The following is a 23465-nucleotide window of genomic DNA, read 5'->3' as shown; positions in this document are numbered from 1 at the left end:
CAGGCTAAAACGCGAACATGTTCTGAAGCTCCGGCACTTGAACACGCTGGACACTCTTCCTTTTAGCTCCCGTGCCCTCTGTAATTTCACACTAATCTCATTTTCCGAGACACTAGTACGCAAGTAGAAGCGCCCCCTAAAAAGAACTCACTCGGCCAACTCCGCTTGTTTCTCCCTTTGCTAGGTAGTCGGCCAACTTATCATTCCCGGTCCCCCCTCCATCACGCGATTTTCGCCGACATCTCCTTCGCCTCTTTCTCTCCCTCCTTCGTTCCCGCAGCCTGGCTTGCTTTTACCTACACACTCTCCCTCAAACACGCGCGCGTGGAGCGTAGGTATTGCCGTTAACGGGTACCTGGCCCGCCTCCTCCGAAAAGGCAATCAGATCAGATCAGATGGATCACTCTCACTCGCAGGCTGAGGCTAGCGATCGGGAACGGGCTACTTCTTCCTCGTCCACTGCTACGCCCCGCAAGTTCAGCATTCGCAGTAACTTTGGTAAAGCCCGCCAGCCACGGAGCCGCAAAAACAGACCCTGCGACGCCTGTCGGAGGCGCAAGACTGCTTGTGTCATCACCTCCGAACCCCCTTGTGAGGCGCCCCCCCCCCCCCACGATTCCCACCCACTCAATACCACCTATCAGTACCAGTTCAGTGGTTCACCGTCACACAAAACTCCACTTGACACTTCCCGCTAGCCATTCGCCAATTGCTTATACTGACCGTTGCATCGATCTGTAATACAGGCCTGTTCTGTAAAAGCAGAGGCTTGATATGCCAGTCCCTCTCCGACACTGACCCTCTAGCCCACCGGCCTACATCCGGCCCTGGTCCCGAGTCCTCCAGAAGCCACGATGCACTAAGCCCGGAGTCTGCATCTGCATCTGTCTCTGCATCTGGCACATCGGCCATCTCACCCTCGGCGCCATCTGAAGCTACTCGGCACAGATCCGAGTCCGCAGCCGTTGTCCACAACGGCCTCGTGCGCCATCCCGTGCCAGTTCCTGGAGAAGCTTCCCTGGATCGAAGCATTAGCCTAGATCCACCGCGCCTGGAGCCCAATCAAGAAGTCGCCTATGCTCTTGAAGATGTTCCAGGCCGTACGGCGCACGCCATGGCGTTAGGCTCGGAGCAGGACCCTTACTTCCTCGACGCCTTTAGATCAGTGCTTCTCAGCGAGCGCGAGGGCATTGACGCCAACTTCGTGCAGGTCTACCATGGCGGGCCTGATGTGGATGATTACCCGATGCACTTCCTCCTGCTGCTTGATGAGTTCCCCGATCACAGAAACGAGGCTAAGCAGATGGCGTCCGATGCGACAGAGCGTATCGTCTGGCCCCACGGCCCGGCCCTCGTCCGTCTTTATTTCCGGCACGTCCACGTAGGATTGCCCGTCATCCACAAGACTCGCTTCCTTCGGCAATACGCGACCGCCAAGCTAGACATACCTACGTCGCTACGGGGCGCCGTTTATGCCTTGGCGTGTGTGTTCTGGAAGCAAGATGCAACGCTCGCGAGAATCCCTTGTCCGTTTGAGCAGCACGAACTGGTCAACCATGCGCAAGAGGCGTTGAGGCGAGAACTTGAAGCTCCCAATCTCTCAAAACTAATGTCAGCCCTGTTGCTGATGCATATGGTGCCCCCAGACATTGACAGCGTTGAGACACCGTACATCTGGGTGATGGCCTGTCAAGCCACAGCAATAGCGCAGATGCTCGGTTTGCACCAAGACCCTGACAAGTGGAACATAGCACCGTGGGAGAAGAGGTTACGCAAGAAGCTCTGGTGGGCAGTCTTTTACACAGACTGCTGGTCAGCTGTAAGCCACGGCAACCCCCCGCATATAAGCTACGAGTCCTTCACGACTCCACCCCCGGACATGGATGATCTGCGGTCTGGCGAGGATATCCCTGACGATCTTCGCTATATGATCGATCCTGAGGACGCCACGTTCCGCGTCTCTGACGGTGCACGCTTTCTTGAAATGATCACTGTGTCTCGGGAGATGCGTGCCATCCTTGACTGCAGCTTGTAAGTAACCCAACCATCGGCGTAGTAAATGTCACAGTGGCTTACATGATGCAGCGGTGTACGATCAACTCAGCAGACGCGTACTCAACTGATTCCTATCCGAGACACCCTCAAGGAATGGCCCAGTCTCATCCCGAGCTGTCTGGCCGTGAGACCCTACGCCCACAACGGTATGTGACACGCATCTTTTGAATTCGCCGATGTCTAACATGAACTAGGCCCCCTTCACATATCCTTCTTCGCTACGCAGGTGCTGCTCTTCCGGGGCCTCATGTTCCCAGCCACAAGAGCCGCAAAGGTCACGCCGGGCTCTAATCTTCAGCGATGGCTCTCCACCGCACTAGCAGAGTTCGAGCTCTTCACGACATTCATGGCGTACATCACCGAGGAGGAACTGACGAGCTTCTGGGGAAGATGTAAGTTTACCGATCAAGATGTCACTCTGAAACAGCAACTAATGCAGTGCAGTTGCCCGAACGCAGCTTATCCTGTGCGGAAACTTTCTGATCTATCTCTTCTTGCTGGCGAGTGATCCACGAGATATCGAGGTTGCTTATCGGTTGCTGGAGAAGTTCCATTCGTCACTGCAGAGACTTGGCGGTACGGATGATATAGCTGCTAGGGTCTTCTTGCGGCCTGTTATTCTGAGGATTGATTCGTTCTTTATGCAAGCCACAGAGCTGATCAAGCATGGAAGAACGGTTGTTCTTGAACCACCTATCACGACAGTCCCAAGGGGTGAATCTTAAAAAAAAAGTTGGAGAGTATAATTGGAAATTAGAGTGCAGTCTTTTCTATCATAATGAGTAATGACCAACTGAATCCTATGTAAATTGCCCTTTTTCCTGGTGTTACACCACAGTGATTTCGACTAGGATACGGCAATCTAATTACCTGTCAAAAGTGGCTTTCAATAAAACTCGGCCAAGTTTCTTGATTTTGTCAAACTATCGAAATTTCATGCAAGCCCATGGCATAGAATCGGCGCCATCGGCCAACACTGAGTGCATCATGCACAACAGATTTTGGTGGCTGAATATCCGATCGGCGAGTCGGGGGTCGATGGCTAGTCTCGGCACTACTCCACCTTTAACGTTCGCCGATGCTATCGACTAGGATCCTGTGATAATTCGTTTCGAGGTGATGATCAAGTTAAGTTCCCCGAATTACCTATCTATCTTACATCAGATTGTTGCTTTGCATGCAAGCTCGGTTGAGAAAGTGTCATTGGTGAAATACCGACATTTCATGGTGCGGGGTTGGGGAGTTGGTGATAGCCTCGGCTCACCGGCCTTGCAGCGGGAGTTGAACTGATACGACATGATCCTTGTATTGGAGAGCGAGACTCGTCTGATTATACGATACATGGTATAGGAACGACACGCGTAATCAGGCTTTCAACCACTTCAACACCTCAGCGGTGAACTGCTCAAAGCCATCTACAAACGAAACATGGCCAGCATTCTTGATAATCACCAAATCAATCTTGTTGCTCTTACCCGCTGCTTCGAACCCCTCTTGAATCTTATCTCTCATCTCCTTCATAGTCTCCGGTAGATTCGCATCCTTTTCTCCAACGATACAAATCGCGTCATCAACACTCGAACCAATCTTGGCAAACCTGGGTCGAAGATCGAAGGTCTCGCTTCTCAGTGCGTTGCAGCATGCTTCGAAACCATCGATCGTAGTTCCGGACATGACTGTTCGCATACGCTGTGTTTCTTGAGGGTTATTCTCGAGCCACTCTTTGCCGAACCATCGCTCTAGAGTGCCTTGGATGGTTGCGTCGAGATTACCTGCTTCTCGGGCTGCGGCGACGCGCGGACCAAAGGCATCTTCTGTGCCGGCGTTGATGGGCGATGAAGAGATGGTGTCGCAGATAGCGAGCTTGCTTACCACGTTGGGATACTTGGTTGTGAAGTATACACCCGCCGATGCGCCCATTGATACTCCGATCCATGAGTAGACCTTGTTGATCTCGAGCTTCTTGAGAAGATGATGGACGTCTTCAGCCATGGAGTCAAATGTAGGGCTTAGGTCCTTTGGTGCGGATGACCCGCCATGGCCGGGTTGATCGTAGCGTAGAGTGCGATAACCATTGCTGTTGAGGACCTTGACAACGTGATCCCATACTGAAAGAGGTGCAGTGAGGGAGTTTGACAGGATGATGAGGGGTCCTTCTTTTGGTGACGAGTCCAAGGCGTAGGCCAACGTTCTGGAATCCGGGAGCGTCAAAGAACTAGCCATCCTGATGTTATTCCTCGCTATAAGATGAGTTCTATGGCAGATAAAAGATGAATTAATAACCCGAAAAAACATGTCAAATGCCAATGGTATGCTGATAGAGACGTCGTCATGTTGGTCCGACCTTGAGGCGTAGGGTAGCCAGCGGTCTTTAGTTTCTCCATCCCCAAACCTTGAGCGTAACATTCCATTAGCGTCTTATTCCCACGCCATCTACGTATCCCATCGGAAGCATGCTTCCGTCCCGCGGGAAAAGGAACCCCAGATCCGGGAAGCATCGATTCGATGAGTCCTTTTCCCTTCCCTATAAACCATGTCTGAATCTGCAAATGCGAAGCGTCGTCTGCGGCGTATCCCTGAAGAATCCCGTAAACGGAACGCTCAAAGCTGTGATCGTTGTCGAAAGGTTAGTAACGATGTTGGGTTGTTGTTCGTTATGGGCTGGGGTTGACTTGGTGTAGAGGAGGTGCAAATGCGTACCTGATCCTTCTGGTGCAGGCTGTGTGAATTGTCTTGAACATAACGTCACTTGCTCGTATACGGCGCCACGAAAGACGCGTTTCTACGGGAGTGTGGATGATCTGAGTGATAGGTCTGTCTCACTTTTGTGCATCTTGTGTAATGTCGTTGACACCACTAGGTATCGATGTCTCGAAGCAATTGTCAGAGGTGCTTTTCCGAATGAGACTCTCGACCATGTTAGTGATCTTGCACAGCTGGGTCAGAAGATGGGGTATAAAATGCCTGATATCTCTGACCCTAATAGAACACACATGAGAGTTGAAGACCTGGTGCAGAATCCTCCTAGTAAAGAACGGACTCCGAGTACAGGCCCGGATATCGTCACGGCGGATTCGAGGGATGACACATCGCCGAGGAGTTCAAAGTCACATAGTGAGGAGCCGCAGTCGTCGCTTGTGAAGGATAACTCTGGCCATGAGCACTATATCGGACCTTCAGGGACTCTCAACTTCTGGAACCAACTCCGGAATCTTGTTGACTCTAATAATAGTCCTTATCCCTCGCCTGGTCGTGAAGGAGCCACCAAGTTTACGCAGGATAACACAAGTCGGCTCTTAGAAGCTGATGGCCAAGATGAAGATGACCAACCATCACGTACTACAACAACACCTCAAGATGGACCTTCGCCTGGAACAATCACCTCAGCTATCGCCCGCGACTTTACCCGTCTTCCAACAGCAGACATGGATGAAATACTTGGCCAATTTCCTCCTAACGAAGTCCTTGACTTGCTCATTCAGTCATACTTTAAGAACGTCCACGATGACTTTCCTCTGTTTCACAGAGCTACCTTTGAGGAAGAATACGAAAGTTTCATCGTCGAAGCTCGCAGCAATTCTCGACTTCCTTCAAGACCACTTCGATTGCCGGACTGGGGATGGATAGGCTGTCTTCATATGATTGTGGTTTTTGGCTCTATCGCTGACAGGTCAATACCTAACGTTGATCATTCTGCTCTTCGAAGGAGATCTATTGCAGTTGCTAGAGGTCTGCTCCCCCAGTTCATCTCGAAGTGTTCACTTACGAATGTTCGAGTTTTACTACTTCTTTCACTCTTTTTGCACAACAACAATGAAAGGAACGCTGCTTGGAACATTGCCGGAACAGCCACGCGGATCTCCTTTGCGCTTGGTCTTCACCGCTCAGACATGAGTGCCTCCTTCAGACCTCTGGAACGAGAAGTTCGTAAATGGGTCTTTTGCACACTCTACTCCTTCGAACAATTCCTAGCTTCAAGTCTGGGTCGACCTAGTGGCCTTCAAGAACTTGACGTCGAAGTCGTCCCGCCACGAGAAGGCTTTGTAGAAGGAGGCATAGGAACCGATGCAAGACTTGTATCGTGGTCTGTCAAGCTTCAAGCTATTCTCGCGCGAACAAGACTTTTACATGTCGGCATAAATCGAGGCTCAGGACCGACGCTAGATGAGATATTGAACGCGCTGAATGGTTGGAAGCGGGATATTGGGAAAGCACCCGGTCTCGATGTCTGGTGGATGAAAATGGAGGGGCTGGCCTTGGAATCCATTGATCATGAAGGGGCTATTGATATGGAGGAACTCAAGGTATCGCTGGCGTGGAAAACAAGAGCTCAACTTCGCGCGGTGCTACTTTTGCATATTCATTTTCATTACATCGCCATCGTGGCCACACGCCCACTTCTTCTTCGCGACGTCGCAGCAGCACGGAAAGAAGATGCGCCGAAAACTGCGGTTCCTACACATGCAGCTCTATGCGTGAAGCATGCATGCCAACTGAGTTACCTTATGATACTCCTGGATCACTTTGATGTTATCAACGGCCTTTCTGGCCTTGATATCTTTTACGCTTACTGCTCTGCCATGATTCTTATCCTGCGGTTATTACGATTGCGCCCTGGCGAAGGTGCAGAGAGCATCGGACCAGATGAAGTAATGCTGCAGAGCAAAGTCCGCCGTCTCGTCGCGACCCTACGAAACGTCATAAACCACACGGATAAATGCGGCTCAATGAAGCGATTGGCTCAAGTCGTTGATACGTTCTCCGAGTGCGCCAATAACCCGACTGATCCTCCGGGTATAGCGAATCTACCCCCGCAAGGGATCAACATGAACAATCTGCCGTACCCAGCTGGTTGGTCCGCTGAGCAGGTGCAAGTGCAGCAGACTCAAGGGGTGGCACTTGGATCGATGGAGGGACTGTTGGACTTTTTGCCGTTTCCGGGGTATGGCATGGCTGAAGGATCGATGGCGCAGTATGTGCCGGGGAGTGAGATGGAGATGACGGGGTGGCATGATATGGAGTTTTTGATGGAGGGGTATGGGGATCAAAGCAGGACGAATTATTAGACGGTGATATGATGATTGTAATGAATGTAATGGCTGATCAAAAGATATTGATAGTTCCAGGAGAAGAGGTTGAACCTGTTGATATTTACCTAGCCACAGCAGCCCTTGAAACCGATGGCGAGCTGTCATTCGTTTGAAAGGATGTGGACAGCAATAGAATCCCATTCTTCGCAAGGAGAACTAGTTCCCCGAGCGATACTTATTGAATAGTTGGCGGATGCTATCGTCTCAGGAGAGGATTTGAAAGACGGAATTCCGTGTCACATTGAAAACATTGTCGTCTGACATGAACCTTCACCCAGGCTCAACCGTATCTAATACAGCCCAGACTTCAGCTTGCGGGGAACGTAAGCCGGAGAAAGAAACTTCTCCGAAGGATTATTCCCGGAGGATCAGCGAGATATGCAGCATGAGCTGATTTAGGTAGGTGAGTAATGCATTGAAGCTCCGATATTACCTCAATCGTCAAGTAGGACTTACTTATTACGGAAGAACCTATTGTGTTTCAGTGTCCCAACACCAACTCTCCCTCGGATCATGTGTTTCTGACACTAGACTGAGGCGAAGGATTCACATGCTATAGCTGAAGCAGTCAGGATCAGAGCTCATTTACCCGAATGGTAGGATCACTGCATGGCCCCTCTTTAGAGCCATCACATAAAGATATATATTCCCCGCCAAGTCCAGCAGTAAGTGAGATTACTGCTGTGAAGATAACCTTACTCGGCCAGTGAAATAGCGGAAAATGGCCAAAGGCATCGCAGCTTTGTTGACCCTTCTGGGTGTCGCGTTTGCCCAGATCGACAGAACCTGTATTGACATTGCCTTCAACTCTGAAACAAACACGTTGTCGGGTAAATGCCAGCCTCGCGATAACTCAGGCTACATCCCCTCCGAGCTGGACCTCAACGACTGTTTCGGCTACGACGGCACTACCATTACAGTAAGTCGTGCTCGTAAACGTAGTTCGGTTCATAAAAGCTAAGCAACTTGTTAGCCAACTTATCATGGAAACTTTGCTGAAAGCTGTCACGGATGCGAGATGTTTGTAGCGCCTGATCCGTGGTATGGTGGTGCGGAGTATTGGATCAGATGCACTTGTGAGGGACAGAGTGAAAAGGTCGCTGTTCCTCTGGGTAAGTTGACCTCGGGCATAAATGTTGTGAGACTATAGCTGATTGAGATTAATAGAAGCCGCAGTTGCACATGAGTATGTGTCCAACAAGGATGGCCACTTGCTTTGTTGATGAAGAGACTGTGCGAAAGCCAGATCTATACTTGGCTCATTTTCGAGATTCATCAGAAAACGGTCGAAGTTGGTTGTTCGGTCCACGCTTTTGATCGTTGGTTGCTTGTTGAGGAAGTTCCTCGTACAGTAAACAAAGCAATTTCTTGTGTGATTCTTTGTCCATACAGCGGCAAAGAACGCCGAAAGAAATTTTCAGACGTAACAGCATCTCAATCAGAACATAAAAGATTTAATGTTCTGTCCAGTCTATGTTCAGTCCATGTATAAGTAGTGAACTATTTGACTCGTAGGTTTTATGCTCATCGTTCTCAGCAACACACCCAATTATCAACTACTACAAAATATACCAGCACACAAAACTACAACAAATCAACACAACTGAAACCTGAAGCATGTCTCCTGAACAAAGCCCTAGTCAGAATCCCGAGTCCCAATCTTCTGATACGCAGACCTCCCAAAAGTCCCAACCAGTGACACTGGACCTTCTCCCCACTGAAGTCCTTCTCCTGATCTCAGGTGAACCCGGAAAAGACCAAAACATCATCTCAGCTGCGGATTTCAAGGCGTTATGCTTACTCAGCCCTCCTCTCCACCAAGTGTACCTCCCATTTTACTATTTGGGGGATAACAGCGGCGCGTTCCGTCAGGCACTGAGAAACGCTGATGTCAAGGCAATGGAACGATGCGCCCACTTTGGAGCTACACCTGATACGAGATGGGAACTGCCTGAGTCTGGCGGTTGTCAATGCATCTCTGAGCGTCGGCATACCCACCACAGGCCCATCGATGAGCTACTGGAGTGCCTTTACCTAGGCGAAACTCCCATTGACAAGTGTGTCGATGCTCTGGAGTGGCTTCTGCAAAGACAGTTTGAAATGAAAGAGCAGCAAGATCAGCCGTGGTATGCAGCAAATGACTATTGTGACCACGTCCCTGAATTCCTGCTCATGATCCTGAGCAAGAGTCCTGATCGGGCCCGCACAGAAGGCATTTGCCAGATGATCAAGATGCTGCACAGCCATGGTTATTCACTCCCTCACAACATGAATTTTGATTCATTTATGTGTCGAAGCTGGGAAGATGCCGGACTAGTCCGCTATATCACAGGGCCTCTAGACATGGCTTTACGCTCCCATTGCCCACCCTATCTTCTTGAGCTTGTCCTCCGAGATTATGTGCGCCGCCTTGTAAGTTTCGAGGTTACATATGAGGAGCTCCCCCGTCCCCTCATGCAAAAATGGGCAGGGAAGTACCGCCTACAGGAACCCGAACACTTGCTTTTCGGAGGGGGAGTAGTGGAAACAGTCGACAAGCCGTGGTGGAAACTCACCAATGTACTACACGCGGCCTGGGGACTTTTCCTGGATCTGATGGATAGCTCTACGGCCTGGGCGGAGGAGTACCGCGGTGAAGCTGCAGATGTGTTTGAGCAGAAGATCGAGATTCTCATCGAGTATCAAGTGCTTAACCAGCTTGAAGAGAACATGCTGAGAGGCATCGTTCAAGCTATGCGGTCCATGACTGCTCCTACAAAAGCTAGCTACAACGGCGTAGTCAGCGATTCGGATTCTCAACGCTGTTGGGAAGCACTGTACAGAGCGATCATCCCTTTCGAGAATATCGAAGAGCATTGGTTTCTGGATTACTGGGATCTTATCGACCCTAACATTAGCCTTGGCTTTCCTCGAGAATGCCATCGCTTCCACATTGACCCCGACGACAATGTTTACAAGATGTATCACGACTATCAGATGCAGAACGACCAAATTAGGACGACTTTGAATCGTCCGTGGGGTACCGAGGGAGTTTCAAAGAGAGATGACGGAAAGTGGGTAGATCGCGAGTGGAGGCATGTGTTTCATAGCAACGATGGCTCAGGTCTAGGAGTGCGGGGAGGGGTGGACTTTTGGAGAGTACCCAGATGGACCGAGGGGGGGAGCTTCGCGGATATCGACAAGGCTGTATGTGAGCGGTGGACGGTACTCGATGACAAAAAGCGCTCAGATAGTGGCGTTTAGATGAGAGGGAAGCAGTATTCTTAGTCAAGAATGGGGTGGACATGGAAGTTGTATAGATTCGCATTGGTATTTTTGTTCATGTAATAACATCGTCACTTTTGCCAGCCAAGGCATTATAATGTATTTTCCACTTTCATTGTAAGTTTCATTTTTGCGCAACCATGCCTGCAGGCTGTGTCTGTCGATTGATTGGCTTGTAATTGATCTCCAACGTAGTGGCTTGCCAAGCCTCAATGCAGTTCTGACGTGGCATAAAGCCTCGCCGCCGGACGTCTTTAATCTGACAGAGAATGAAAACATGCTCTATGGCATTTACTTTCCTTTCCAACTTTTCATTCCCTAACAGCTCTCTTAGCTCCAGCTTATTCAGTACGTTATTTCCTGCTGCATGATCTATCTTCGCCCACCGGTCATGGATAAGCCACATTCAAATAATTACCATATCGCCATCGTGGCGCCTTTGACAGAGGACTATGAGACAGCCAGAGCCTTGTTGGACGAACCCGAGCCAGAGTACCTTTTGAAAAACTCGGGAGCTGCATGCTCCCTTGGAAAAGTTGGCTCACACAATGTCGTCCTAGTCGGAAGAGCTGAGGACATGACCAATGTCTCCGCTTTCGTCAATGTCGCTTTCGACCGTTTACTTGAAACTTACCCATCTATTCGAGCTGGATTCTTAATTGGAGTCGATGCTACAGCACCTGAAGAGAGCCTTGCCAAGCCGGGCGATATTGTCGTAGCATTTCCGCAGGAAAATCAACCTGGGCAAGTTCAGTTCGACGTGGACGGAACAACTATTTCCAGTCGCATCTCTACCACTTTTGAAATCAATCACCTGTCCTCATGTATCAAGTCTGTCATCAACACTATCCAATCCCCGGAGGGGCGCCAGCACTGGGGCCAATATCTGCAGGATCAATCATCTCGAACAGAATTTACTCCCACAAAGGATCAGCAGCCGCTGGAACATAATAAACCCAACAAAGTTCTGCGGGGAAAAGTCGCATCCTCTGCTCATCTCCTATCTGATCGTGATTTGGCCAAAAAGGTCGGATGCGACAGCAAGATCATGTGCTTCGAACGAGCCGGTGCCAGTATCAAATCAAGATTTCCAATATTGACTGTCTGCGGTATACTCGGCTTTACAGGCTCCTCTTCTCCAAACCTCAATGGGTCTGCGCTACGTCAAATCAAAATGGCCACAGTCATTTACACCATGTTTGTCTCTCATCGAATCGGTACCACCAAACTGGAAGACGAATATGCCTTTACAGATCGATTTCAATACAAGCCATTCGATTTGGAGAGTGCTGGATTTCGATTGGTACTCCTCGAGAAGGGCACTCAACCTCAATTAAGGTGCCGAATTGTACAAGCGTACCTTGACGAGAAAGTCATCTTCACGTACGAAGCACTGTCTTATTCTTGGGGAGGGAAAACAACACAGCATGAGATCGTGATGGATGGAAAGATTTTATTAATAACTGAGAGCTTACACGATGCTCTTTATCACTTGAGGAACCCCAATGAGGATCGAATGCTGTGGGTCGATGCTCTCTGCATTGACCAGAACAATATCAAGGAGCGTGGCCATCAAGTTAACCATATGGGAGAGATCTACAAGAAAGCCGATAGAGTCATCATATGGCTTGGATATCTGAGTGGAGGCAATGTTGCTAAATTCAAATCTGCAGTCGACATTTTCAAAGAGAAGCTACCGTTGGGCGCTTTTCGAGAGTGGGCACGTCAAGACGAACGCTGGCAACAACAATGGAATCAAACTGAAGCAAGCATAGGACTATACTCTCACAATGAGTTAGTAGATGGCCTTCAAATTGTCATGGGGAATCCCTGGTTCTCCAGAGTTTGGATCCTACAAGAGGTGGCCAACGCGAAAAGGGCGATTGTGGAGTGCAATCTTGGGAACATTCCGACAAGATTATTCGCCCTCCTACCACATGCTATGAACGTCCAGGTTGGCGAACAATGTCAAGCTGTTCTCGACATTATGCCAAGTCCGCTAAAAAGCTCATCCTGGTGGAACCAAGATCGGAGCCTCTGTAACTTGCTGTGGAAGTTCAGAGAATGTCAAGCCACGGACCCAAGAGACAGGGTCTACGCATTACTCGGAATGTCTTCTGATCTGAAAGACACTGGAATGAGCGCTGAATATGATAAAGATGAACGAGCGGTAGTGCAAGACGTTTGTGATTATCTGTTAGGGGACGTGTGCCCCGCTCAACAGTCGCTGGTCACAAATATCAGAGACCTGCAAGCACAATTACCTGCTGTATCTAGAGAACTGCTCCTACAGAAGAATCAACTGCAGCCAACCAACAACTCACTGAGGGCTTTCTTGAGGCGGCAGGCTGTGATTGAGACGATAGACAGCGAGGATTTTCTTGACCTCGTGCAACATGGAAGCCGTATTATACGTTTATTCTTGGACAAGAGTAAATCGCCTATTCAAATCACTCAATACACAGCACTCAAGGTTCTAGAGACAAGCATAGATGTCCTTGAGTTCCTTTGGAAGAGTCCAGATTTAATCATCGAGTCTTTGCCTAAGTTTGTCGCCAGAGCCATGGAATATGACGCAGAAGTCATGTGTCGACTCCTTGGGTCATCCTCCAACCCAGAACAGTCAACAGATCATGCCTTAATGGAAGCAATATCAATCGGTATGCGTTCATGTCAACCTTTCCTCAAGTACTGTAATCCAGCCCCCAAAATAACAGCGAAGCTACTGAGGAAAGCAATGGTTTCCCGTCCAGAAGTGTTGCCGCATCTTATGAGTGCCACTCCATCTCCAGTTCAGCTCCTGGAAGACATTTACTTTTATACAACAACTGAACACCCCAGAGGGTTTAGAATCATCGATGAAGACAACCAACCCATCGAGATGACAAAAGGACTGATAATCAAGGGCGCAGAGGCTGGTAGAGATGTCCTTGAGATTTTTCTAGAAGCCCTTGAGAACCCTATTGAACTAGAAGAGGATCTTTTCGCTATTGCGATTCCCAGTGGCTTACAAACACTCGAGTGCCTGATCAGACACGGCAAAAGTCCATTCAATATAACAAAAAGAGTATATCAAGAAGCAATCAAAGCGGGAAGTGATATACTAGATCATCTCTTCCCCAATTCTGCAAGGGGCATAAGAATGACGGAGTCTCGTGTTTTTGGCCTTTTTGAGGAACTAAAAGAAGTTTCATGGATGGAGGATAGTACCTGGGAAGAGCTTTTACTTCCCAATGGCAACATAAAGGAAAAGTTGCAGATCACAGATACATTGCTCAAAACAATCATTGGCCATTTCGGAGAAAGTCGGAAGGTGGCGATATATAGAGGGGAAGATGTTCCTGAGGATAAAGCTATAAGCGCAATCCAAAATGGTCCGGAAGCCTTTACCGAACTACTCAACCAACCATACTCAAACTTCAGAGTCACGGATCAGATTCGCCAAATAGCTAGCGAGCACATGTACGCTTTTGAGGCACTGAGAGTGACACGCCGGAGTGAAGTATTTCCTGACGAAGCGTTTTGGGAAGACGGGGGCGAAAGACGGCTAATGAGGAGAAAACTGGAAACCCATGGCTTGGACAAGCTTCCGATTAATGGAAGACTCATTTTGGATAGGATTTTTTTCAGTTAGAAGTATACGATAATAGTTTCATCTTCCCCCCCAACCTGATAACTCCTTATGGCAAGCATCCCATCCGCTAAAGTATGGCGATCTGGCTTCACCACCAACTTCGGACCTGGCAGATCTTGCAAGGTATTCCAATACCATATTCCCCCAAAGCCAACTCGCTGCTCCCTTCCCAGGATGTAAACCATCCTGGTACAAATTCCCAAGAAGATGAATCAACTTTGCCCACTCAAAAATCTCATGGCCAGCCTGTTCCGCCACAGCCCTCCCCAAACGATCCATCTCCATCATTATAGCATCGCCCATACCACTCTCCCTATGAACCGTCAAGGCCCTAAACATAATCGGAACATCCTCCCCAAACTCATCATTAAGCCGCTTGGCAATCTTCTTTATACGCGCAGTCACAAAACGGACCTCCTCCCAAGCCATCTGCCTGTTTTTCAAGGTCATCGGCTTATCCCCCTCATTATGCATCGCCGCACCACCCTCCCAGAAGGCACGCTGATCCCAGAGACCATTCTGCCAGAGGATTAGATCGGGACGGCCGGAGGGACCTTGGATGGGTGCTTCATGGGGCTTCCAGAAGATGTTCCAGCGTTCTTCCCATGCGACGTTCTTGAGGTTTTCGATCCACCACCAGTCTGGGCGGTAGGTGAAGGAGCCGACGGAGTGGAGGTAGACGAGCGTGAGGTTGAAGGCGGGAACTTCGCAAATACCTTTTGCTTGGCGGCCTGATTTGTCTTGGATGGGGAGATACATCTTGCTGTCGAACTCTTCGCAGAAGAATTGTGTCATGTAGCGATCGACTGAGTCTCCGAACATGACTACACGACGACCCCACAGCCAGCCAAGACCATTGTCTTCTTTCATCTGAACAAAGTCATTGACTGTTGTGTTCTTGGTTGGTGGGACAGTAGCTTCTACTGCTTTGCGACGGCGTCGACTCTCAACGACAGCCATGCGCATCCATTGTTGAGGGTTACCAGCAGCATTGAGATACTCTGGCTCAACAGCTGTATCGTTGAAGATAATCTCGTGCTTCGGTGGGTAAGCGGCGTACTCGGGTGGTTCCGAGTTGAGGTAATCTTCCGTGAAAGGAATCCATTGTGTATCTCTGTAAGCCTTCGGCTCTTTGGGTATATAAAGATATCCCGGTCGTCGATACGGATCTTCGCAATTACGTAGAGGCTCTGCTGTAGGTTCAGGAGTGACTGTCGATACCGGAGTTGGTGTTGGTGTAAAAGAAGGAATGCTTCTATACTGTTAGCGTGAGATCAACAGGACAGGTGCAACACTGACATCGTTTGCGACGAGTCACAGTACTGTTGTGCCTTTCGATGCGCAAACTCAACAGGCGATCGTACAGTATCAGAATAAAAAGTGAAAAGAACGACAAAGAAGAAAATGCCCAGTGCAGTGACGACCCCAACTCTCAGCGCAGGGCGCGACGGTAAACTTGCCGCGACAGCCATGATCGCGTGAGAAAGGAAAGAACAAGAACAAGAGAAGATCACAGTTAGATTCTGGGATGATGTACTGTCACTTTTATGGAAAACCGGGTAAAGTGGCCCGCAGAAACTCCTGAATATCCATGTCCCGTCATCTCAAAGGATTCGCGGACTGTGTCTGTACTGGGCTGTGCTTACGCTCTGTTGGTTGAGCGGGTGTAGATGGAAGCATCCACCAAATTTCAGCTTAAGTGTTCCTAAGCTTGGCGAGACCCCTAGTTTTTAGATGCCGGTGTCAGAAGTTGCAAATCCCGGGACCAGCCCTACAGTTACGAATATCCTCCGATAGAGTTTTTACTTTGAACCAAGTGGAACACAGTAGTTATGATTTAGGTACGAGCTAGAGAAGGTGATCTTCAGGGCAGATTCGAGCTTGAGGGAAATATCTCCTGATTGCATTGTGGAAATGAAAAGCTTACTGCTCGTGAAGTGATATGTGGAGACGATATGACAGATGCAACCGTTTGCAGCATGGATGGGTTGCAGATCATCAGGAGATTCGTCATACTGGAGTTCCATCCATAAAAGACTTTTCAAGCTTTTGCCAACGCTCTTAGACAGGGGTGACCTGGAAGTGCTTGGGTTGGAGGGACTTTGGATTGGCCCTTGATTATGATGTGATGTTAGTTGTAGGTTGTCATTCGTAGACAGCGCTCAGCTTCACACCATCGCTTACTGACAACTCGGGATGTTTGCTCAAATGGCACCTGTCAGCAAACCCGAAATGCAGGTTCATGGGCCACAGAATCCTAATCCTATCTCGCTTGATTGAAGGATGCATCCTTTTTGGGACACTCGTCACATCGTCTGTCATTCCATTCCATGATATGATTTTTTGATACAAATGCATAATGAGTTGTGTATTTCATAATTCTAGCATAAGACTGTATATATGAGCACAAAATATCCAAGTTTCACGAGGTGTTTCATCTGAAAACCGGGCCGGGAATAGCAATCTGTCTCTCACATCAGATAAGAATGGCGCGTAAGCTTTTTCCTTACCTTAATCTTAAAAAAATGGAATACTGGAGAACTTCTAAAACTGACGACCCACCATCAGAGAAATGCTTCCACTAACTACAGTGAGGGATAGATATGAGAATCGCGATTGGCTTTTTGGACTGTTTCACGTGCTTTGTCGGTTTATTATTTAAAATAGTGAAATCGCAGTCAGAAGCCATTCGATAAGGAAACGCGCGAGTCAGTTGGCCTCGCTTATCGGAACGGCCTGACAAAAACCAACGGCGCCCAGTTCTTGGCTTGCGATGTCTAGGGTTGGGCACATAACACAAACATGAAGAGCAAAACCATTACATAACTTTACCTCCACCAGGAATTGATGCAACAGCTGTGTTGAGGTCGACAGTCGAAGGGGCTTCAGCTCTGATGTCATGGTAAAGAACACAACTTAGTTCAAAAGTGCGACGTACTCCTGGCCCGCCGCAGTGGCCATAGTTTGTATGCTGCGCAAGATAACTTGGACAGTTATGATGCAGAGGTTATCACGGCTTAAAAAAGTCGAGATGGGATGGATGTCTTCTTATTTATAGCCAAAGCCTGATTGACAAATCGATGCCGCAGGGTAGGGAACTATGCCAGCCAAGCCTCAGCTCCGAGAGCCACCGTCGCTTAACAATGCCGCCCTAACACTGAAACGCGGGAACACCCAAATAGAGAAGCTCTCCCTGTTTCAAAACGGACATTACAAGGCCCAGCGTTTCCAACGTTTCCAAGCGCGATGCAATTGACCAATTACATTGAACTCCTTGTTACAGATGCAAATTCTTCCGCTAATAATATTCCGAGTCTTTCATCTCTGTTCTCTGTTAAGCATATCTCAACGAAACATTGGCGGGGGTACGCGGGATGGATTCTCAAGATGCGAGATGGGAGCTTGGCGTTGGTATTAAAACCAAGTGTTTGGTCGTAATCTCTGCGTTTGTTCTTTGGTTCAAACTACACTCGTTCTTTTTCATTCGTTAGACATTGACTGTCACTACATTTCTCTTGTACCTTTTATTTTTATTTTACCTGATTCTTTTATAATCTGCTAGACGCAAGATGTCTTCCTCCATTCTTTTCGCTGCCGGCCTTCTTGTCGGCGCCGCTCAGGCTTACACCCAGGTCAATGTTGCCTCTCCCTTTATGCTCAAGAACATCGATCCCATTGTCTTTCCCGGAGAGTACAGCAAGTCTCATCTCCACTCGTTCTTCGGCTCCGATGCTGTGACCGTCAACACTAAGACGAGCGCGGAATTGCAGAAGGGCTGCACCAATGCTGAGAATCCCAACGATCTTTCCGTCTACTGGATCCCTACGCCGCTCTACACTGCTGATGGAAAGAACTTCGAACCTATCCCTGTTATGCGCTTCAGCGCGTACTATAACCTTGGCGAAACACCCGCTGAGGTTCCTATTCCTCAAAACTTGAAGATGGTCGCGGGTGATGCCAATGCACAGACTCAAGCTGATATGCCAGCTGACGCCAAAGCGGAGTGGACGTGCGAAAGCGAGCCCATTCCCCTCGGCGCAAACGGATTCCCTACGTCAACCTGCGCAACCCACCTCCAGCAACTCCTCTACTTCCCCCAGTGCGTCAACGAACAAACCCTCGAAACGGCCTACAAGTCGCGCGACTACGGCACCGCAAACTGGTGTCCCGAGGGCAGCAAGTCCATGCCCCAGCTGCGTTTCAGCATCCGCTACGACCTGCGCAAGGTCCTCCCCAACGGCTGGAGCGGCGAGGCGCCCTTCAAGCTCGCGTGCGGAAATGCGTTCTGCTCGCATGGCGACTTCATCAACGGCTGGACTGAGGAGGCGGCCAAGAACATGGTTGCTACTACGATAGAGAAGCAGAAGTTCAGTGCTGTTGAGGGTGCGCTTGGTGCACCTGATGCGGGACCGACTTGTGAGGCTAAGGATGCTGATCCGGAGAATGGTACTAGTGATTACAATGAGAGTGTGGCTGTTATGAACAAGCGGGATGTTTCGGCTTGGGGATGGAAGTCCAAGGCTCGTGTTGTTCGTGCTTAGGTTGGTTGTTCGTGAATTGGGCTTATCAAGCAACCGGTTCTAGTAGAATTCTGCTGGCGACAACATATCTTTCATGGCTTGTATATAGTTACATGTGAATAAACCTGAGACTTAACATCATTCCCTTCCTGATAGTGCCCAGAGTTTTCGTGCAGGGGTTGATGTTGAAACAACCTTGTTGAGTGGCGGTCCTGTAGTTAGTGAGAAATGGTTGAGCGACCATTGGTTATTCTTGAGCCCCTGACTTGTTATCTTACACTTTAGGTCATTCGTATCCATTCATACTACACTTTCCGTTTTGCGTGGCTGCTCGGGATCTCTAGCCGCGTTCTACATGGGCGTTCTAAAATGGGTAGTTTTCCGCCCCTCGCCCAAATCAGTCGAACCCCTCCAAAAAGACGCCAATCAAGTGTATCATGCTAAATACTATAGATAAAAGCACGCCAATTGAACTCCCCCTTCATCCTCACTCAAATATCGATACTTTAGTCTTAAATTTTTCACAGAACTCACCATGCGCTCAAAACGAGTCATCTCAATTGTCACATGCCACGCAGAAGGCGAAGTCGGCGATGTTATCGTCGGCGGCGTCCTGGATGTACCAGCCAAAACGATGCACGATAAGCTCACATACTACATGGCTGAGCGAGATGATCTTCGACAACTACTTCTCCAAGAACCCAGAGGGCGCTTGGAAATGAGCGTTAACTTAATTGTCCCGCCATGTCGACCTGATGCAGATGCTGGCTTCCTTATCATGGCGCCGGGAGATTGGGTCCCAATGTCTGGATCGAATTGTGTCTGCACGACGACTGTTCTTCTCGAGACGGGCATTGTTCCCATGGTTGAGCCTGTTACTACTGTGAGGTTGGACACAGCTGCTGGACTGGTGGTTGCGACGGCAGAGTGTGAGAATGGGAAATGCAGATCTGTTTCCTTTGACAATGTCCCAGCGTTTGTGTATGCTCTCGACAAAGAGATCGATGTTCCTGGGCTTGGAACTGTGGTGGTGGATATTGCATACGGAGGACAGTGGTACGTGCTCGTCAAAGCAGAAGCGCTGGGTCTTCGAGTGGAAACAGTCAATGCCGATCGTCTCATCGATTTCGGCAAGAGATTGAAACAAGCAGTATTGGCGAACTGCATGCCCACGCATCCGGAGAACCCAGCCATCTGCGGTATCAACAACGTCATCATCACAGAGCCTTTGGAAGAAGGGCAAGAAGGCAAGACTGTTAAGCACACTGTTGTTGTAACGCCGGGAAGGTTGGATAGGAGTCCTTGCGGAACGGGGAGTTCGTCGCGTCTGGCTATTCTGCATGCGAGGGGTCTTATTGAGGAGGGAGAGTCGGTCAAGTTTAGGAGTATCATCAACACAGAGTTTGTGGGGAGGATCAGAGGGACGACGAAGGTGGGTGAGTTGGATGCGGTGCTGCCCACTGTTAAGGGGAGGGCTTGGATTACGGGTGAGAAGAATGTCCATCTTGACCCGGAGGATCCTTTTCCCACTGGGTTTCTACTCTAGACAGAGGATTATGACATATCACCATATGAATTTTGACCATAAGTGGTGTTTTATAGAATGAAGGGTCAAACATAGGGTCTTCCGCAATTTGCGTGCCAGTCTGAGATTTTATCATATTTCACAAAGTCTCTCGCAGTCTTAAGTTTCGTTTAGAAAACGAGATATGTATACTCAGGAGCATTTCACAAGTATTTCTGAGTTTCAATGGTTGAGGTTGATTAGACAAGACTTTCTCCAGAAATGTGATTGCAAATAACATGCTGAATGGCAGTACTTGGAGTTGACCTCACAGCTTCGCCCGAGTCTTATCAGTGACCTTGTCAACAAGCTCAACCACCCCCTCAGCACATCCATAAGACCCCATATACCCCCATCCCGAATGCCCATAATTATGAATAACCCACGTCTCATTATCCAGCTTCTCCTCCTCCAGCCTCAAACCGCCCTTTCTATAAGGTCTAAACCCAACACCATGCCGAATAATACTCAAACCAGTAATTCCCTTTCCACCAGCAATATCGGGACAAAGATCTACAATCCTCTGCATGATTCTATTTGCGGTATTCGGATCAGGCTGCGTGTCCCAATTCCCAATCTGATACGTCCCACCAATAACCGTTCCACCGCCAGCTGCTCGTTGCATAGCGTAGATCTCCTCACCGCTTTCGTCGAGGGCGCTAGAACACATGAAAAGCGGTAGGTTCTTGGGTGTTTCGTTGCGAACGAGGACGATTTGACCTCGTGCTGGTGCGACAGTTGTGTCTTGGACGCCTCCTAGCTTAAGAGACCCCAGACCAGTGGCATTGACGATGATGTTAGCCTTTTCGCCGGTATGGCTGAGATACTTGGCTTCATTGATGTGAGTGAGAATACCGCGCTTTATGACGACGCCGTATTTGAGGCATTGGCCGAGAAGCCAGGGGAGGTAGATGGCTGTGTTGATGCAAACTCCTTGATATTGGAAGCCAGAGTCGTAGCCTGTTGCGACTTCAGATGGATGGTTGTTGCGGAAGTTGTTGAAGATTTCTTTGAACCATGGGTTGTCGGCATAGAAATGCGCTGAGAATCCGGACTTGGCGGACTCTGTGTCTTTATTCCGACGAAGGACATGTGTTGCTTACGATGTTAGCCTTATCTGGTCTCAAATAACTTAATCATGAACTTACTCTGGAAATGAATGCCCGCTTCAGGAGTCTCCTCGACGAGTTTCTTTAGAGCGATCCAGGTTCGGCGTTCCCAACGACTTGCATCTTTAGGTGACAAGCTTGGAAATATTAGTATAATGGTCTGGAGAGGGTATCAGTGGTTGGCTCACGGAATGACATTGGCTCCAGCCCATGGGGAGGCGTACTCGGCGTCATAGTCGCCGGGCATATGCTTGCCAACAACAGTGACTTTGTTGCCCTCCTTGGCCAGCAACAATGCTGAGGTGAGGCCAATTACACCAGCACTTGATATCGTTAGTTCAAGTTTGATGCGGTGGATTGAATATCTTACCCGATAACGACAACAGTATTTGTCATCTTGAAAATTATATAATTTTAGATATTCTTCGAGAAGACTACAAAATATGTGATATTTGACCTGTACCTAGCTTAGAGAAGGTCGAATTTAAGTGATAGCTATTCATCTTGTTACATTCTAACTCATCATTTGTGATTGGTCACTTCGCGGATGCATGCCTATCTCGGCACAGCGGAGCTAGTGGTATGCGAACCGCTTCCTAAACAGTATCTGGGGTAGACTCGTTATCTAAAAGCACTAATCCAGTGCTGAGTGAACTCAAAAGAAGTTCATTCTCGCGCTGGCTTGCCAAGTTGAACATAGAGAGCTGTCGCGTGACTGATGTGAACGTCGCATGGTGTTCTAGACCCAGGCCTCATGGAGAGAGAAGCTTTCGGCCTCAAAGCGAGGTGCCAAAAAAAAAAAGGAACTGGTCTAAGGTCTCTTGATTATAGTATTCTACTAATCTGATGCCGATAAGCACTTGAGGATAGATATTTGGGGTTCTTGACGCCCCTGACCAGGATAAAGGCAAGCCTTTGCAAGGTAACCCGCCAATGAAATATGACACGTCAAACTCCGCATTTCATTTCACCGCTCTCTCCACTTCGGCGCCCTTCACCTTTGCACTTACTTAAGTTATTGGGCCGATTTCTGGGATGGCTACAACGCCCAGATACAGAATCGAAAGTATTCTCACCAATGTTCGGAGCGATAATCATGATGCACGCTTCTCCGTCCGCCGGAATGGAAGGGTATTCTACATCACGATCTCACCGACCAATTTTACCAACTCCCCCAGCATGACCGAGAAGTACATGGCATATCTTGAAGTCCTCAAGTCACGCGAAGAGGTCGTCGGGGATATCTACGATACTGATGTCTATGAATGGGTCATGGCCCCGTTTGAGCCTCTCCTGGTTGAATTTGCGCCTGCTCCAGAATGTAACCCGAAAGACATCAGAGTCACCCTGGAACAGCATTTATTTCCCGAGTTCTTTGTCTTTCAAATAGACATCATTGACGAAAAACTATGTCCTCGACGTGTTGAAACAGAGACGTCCCCTTCACGTCCATCTTTTGTACGCTTTGACGATGACTTTTGCGATGACTTGGAGACTTGGACTGCCTTCTACGATCCTGCTGGAATAAGTCTTAGCTTCGAAAATCCCGAGGATGCGCTTTTCGTACTGCCAAATAAGGTTTTCATGGACAATTGCGAGACTGAACTTTTCTTTAAGCCGTGCAAGTCCGGCATTCAGACTAAACGCGAACTTGAGACGTATAAAATGATCCATGCAGCTGGTTTGGACTCACAGTTTAATCTGTGTCACGTTTACGGCGTTGTCTTCGATGAATATGAATTCATCCTTGGGGTTTTGTTAACTCATATTGATACACGAGGCTGTCCTTTGTCAACTAAAATCGCTCCTGGGGAGCCTGATAATCCTCCACTTGACGTGAGACAACGATGGATTGACCAGATTGAGGCTGCATTTTCGGGCTTGCATGGCGCTGGTATAATCTGGGGTGATGTAAAGGCAGAAAATGTCTTGATAGATCAGGATAATGATGCGTGGGTTACTGATTTTGGAGGCGGCTATACCAGGGGCTGGGTTGATAAAGAGGTGGCGGAGACTATGGAAGGGGATCAGATGGGTATGGCGAGGCTAAGAGAGTTCATCTTTCCAGCTACATCAAAAGCGGAACAGTAATGTAAGTTCTCTTTAGATTCCAAAGATTGCAGAGGGATATACGACGTGTAAGCAACTTCAGTGCTCCGACAAAGAGGCTCCCGGGCGGTTCGTATCCATGTCGCCGACCACTGTCCTACTCAAAAGACAATAAGTTAA

At 48.7% G+C, this 23465-nt stretch overlaps 11 protein-coding genes across 11 annotated transcripts; 8 read left to right on the top strand and 3 right to left on the bottom strand.

Moving 5' to 3' along the window:
* Positions 1-395: 395 nt before the first annotated feature.
* Positions 396-2780, top strand: FPRO_00160 (uncharacterized protein; the record flags this gene model as incomplete). Its single annotated transcript, XM_031225699.1, has 5 exons — positions 396-591; positions 747-2031; positions 2086-2201; positions 2250-2447; positions 2500-2780. 5 exons carry the CDS (start codon positions 396-398, stop codon positions 2778-2780), a joined length of 2076 nt encoding a protein of 691 aa, XP_031076310.1.
* Positions 2781-3420: 640 nt separating this feature from the next.
* Positions 3421-4278, bottom strand: FPRO_00161 (uncharacterized protein; the record flags this gene model as incomplete). Its single annotated transcript, XM_031225698.1, has 1 exon — positions 3421-4278. One exon carries the CDS (start codon positions 4276-4278, stop codon positions 3421-3423), a length of 858 nt encoding a protein of 285 aa, XP_031076309.1.
* Positions 4279-4588: 310 nt separating this feature from the next.
* On the top strand, positions 4589-7121 carry FPRO_00162 (uncharacterized protein; the record flags this gene model as incomplete). Its single annotated transcript, XM_031225697.1, has 3 exons — positions 4589-4681; positions 4737-4867; positions 4916-7121. 3 exons carry the CDS (start codon positions 4589-4591, stop codon positions 7119-7121), a joined length of 2430 nt encoding a protein of 809 aa, XP_031076308.1.
* A 745-nt stretch (positions 7122-7866) lies between these two features.
* FPRO_00163 (uncharacterized protein) lies at positions 7867-8368 on the top strand (the record flags this gene model as incomplete). Its single annotated transcript, XM_031225696.1, has 3 exons — positions 7867-8064; positions 8119-8257; positions 8313-8368. The coding sequence occupies 3 exons, from the start codon at positions 7867-7869 to the stop codon at positions 8366-8368; spliced, it is 393 nt and encodes a 130-aa protein (XP_031076307.1).
* Positions 8369-8762: 394 nt separating this feature from the next.
* On the top strand, positions 8763-10388 carry FPRO_00164 (uncharacterized protein; the record flags this gene model as incomplete). Its single annotated transcript, XM_031225695.1, has 1 exon — positions 8763-10388. One exon carries the CDS (start codon positions 8763-8765, stop codon positions 10386-10388), a length of 1626 nt encoding a protein of 541 aa, XP_031076306.1.
* Positions 10389-10800: 412 nt separating this feature from the next.
* FPRO_00165 (uncharacterized protein) lies at positions 10801-14006 on the top strand (the record flags this gene model as incomplete). Its single annotated transcript, XM_031225693.1, has 2 exons — positions 10801-13871; positions 13940-14006. 2 exons carry the CDS (start codon positions 10801-10803, stop codon positions 14004-14006), a joined length of 3138 nt encoding a protein of 1045 aa, XP_031076305.1.
* A 55-nt stretch (positions 14007-14061) lies between these two features.
* Positions 14062-15515, bottom strand: FPRO_00166 (uncharacterized protein; the record flags this gene model as incomplete). Its single annotated transcript, XM_031225692.1, has 2 exons — positions 14062-15298; positions 15343-15515. 2 exons carry the CDS (start codon positions 15513-15515, stop codon positions 14062-14064), a joined length of 1410 nt encoding a protein of 469 aa, XP_031076304.1.
* Positions 15516-17612: 2097 nt separating this feature from the next.
* Positions 17613-18584, top strand: FPRO_00167 (uncharacterized protein; the record flags this gene model as incomplete). The annotated part of the gene is made up of 1 exon (XM_031225691.1): positions 17613-18584. One exon carries the CDS (start codon positions 17613-17615, stop codon positions 18582-18584), a length of 972 nt encoding a protein of 323 aa, XP_031076303.1.
* A 514-nt stretch (positions 18585-19098) lies between these two features.
* On the top strand, positions 19099-20109 carry FPRO_00168 (putative proline racemase; the record flags this gene model as incomplete). Its single annotated transcript, XM_031225690.1, has 1 exon — positions 19099-20109. One exon carries the CDS (start codon positions 19099-19101, stop codon positions 20107-20109), a length of 1011 nt encoding a protein of 336 aa, XP_031076302.1.
* A 286-nt stretch (positions 20110-20395) lies between these two features.
* Positions 20396-21632, bottom strand: FPRO_00169 (putative D-amino-acid oxidase; the record flags this gene model as incomplete). Its single annotated transcript, XM_031225689.1, has 4 exons — positions 20396-21225; positions 21276-21373; positions 21425-21559; positions 21607-21632. The coding sequence occupies 4 exons, from the start codon at positions 21630-21632 to the stop codon at positions 20396-20398; spliced, it is 1089 nt and encodes a 362-aa protein (XP_031076301.1).
* Positions 21633-22271: 639 nt separating this feature from the next.
* Positions 22272-23327, top strand: FPRO_00170 (uncharacterized protein; the record flags this gene model as incomplete). Its single annotated transcript, XM_031225688.1, has 1 exon — positions 22272-23327. The coding sequence occupies one exon, from the start codon at positions 22272-22274 to the stop codon at positions 23325-23327; it is 1056 nt and encodes a 351-aa protein (XP_031076300.1).
* Between the last annotated feature and the right edge of the window lie 138 nt (positions 23328-23465).

This window comes from Fusarium proliferatum (genome assembly GCF_900067095.1).
Source record: "Fusarium proliferatum ET1 genome assembly, contig: FPRO_scaffold001, whole genome shotgun sequence".
Taxonomy (NCBI): Eukaryota; Fungi; Ascomycota; class Sordariomycetes; order Hypocreales; family Nectriaceae; genus Fusarium; species Fusarium proliferatum.
The sequence above is the reverse complement of the archived record's forward strand: the minus strand, read 5'-3'. Positions and strand labels throughout refer to the sequence as shown.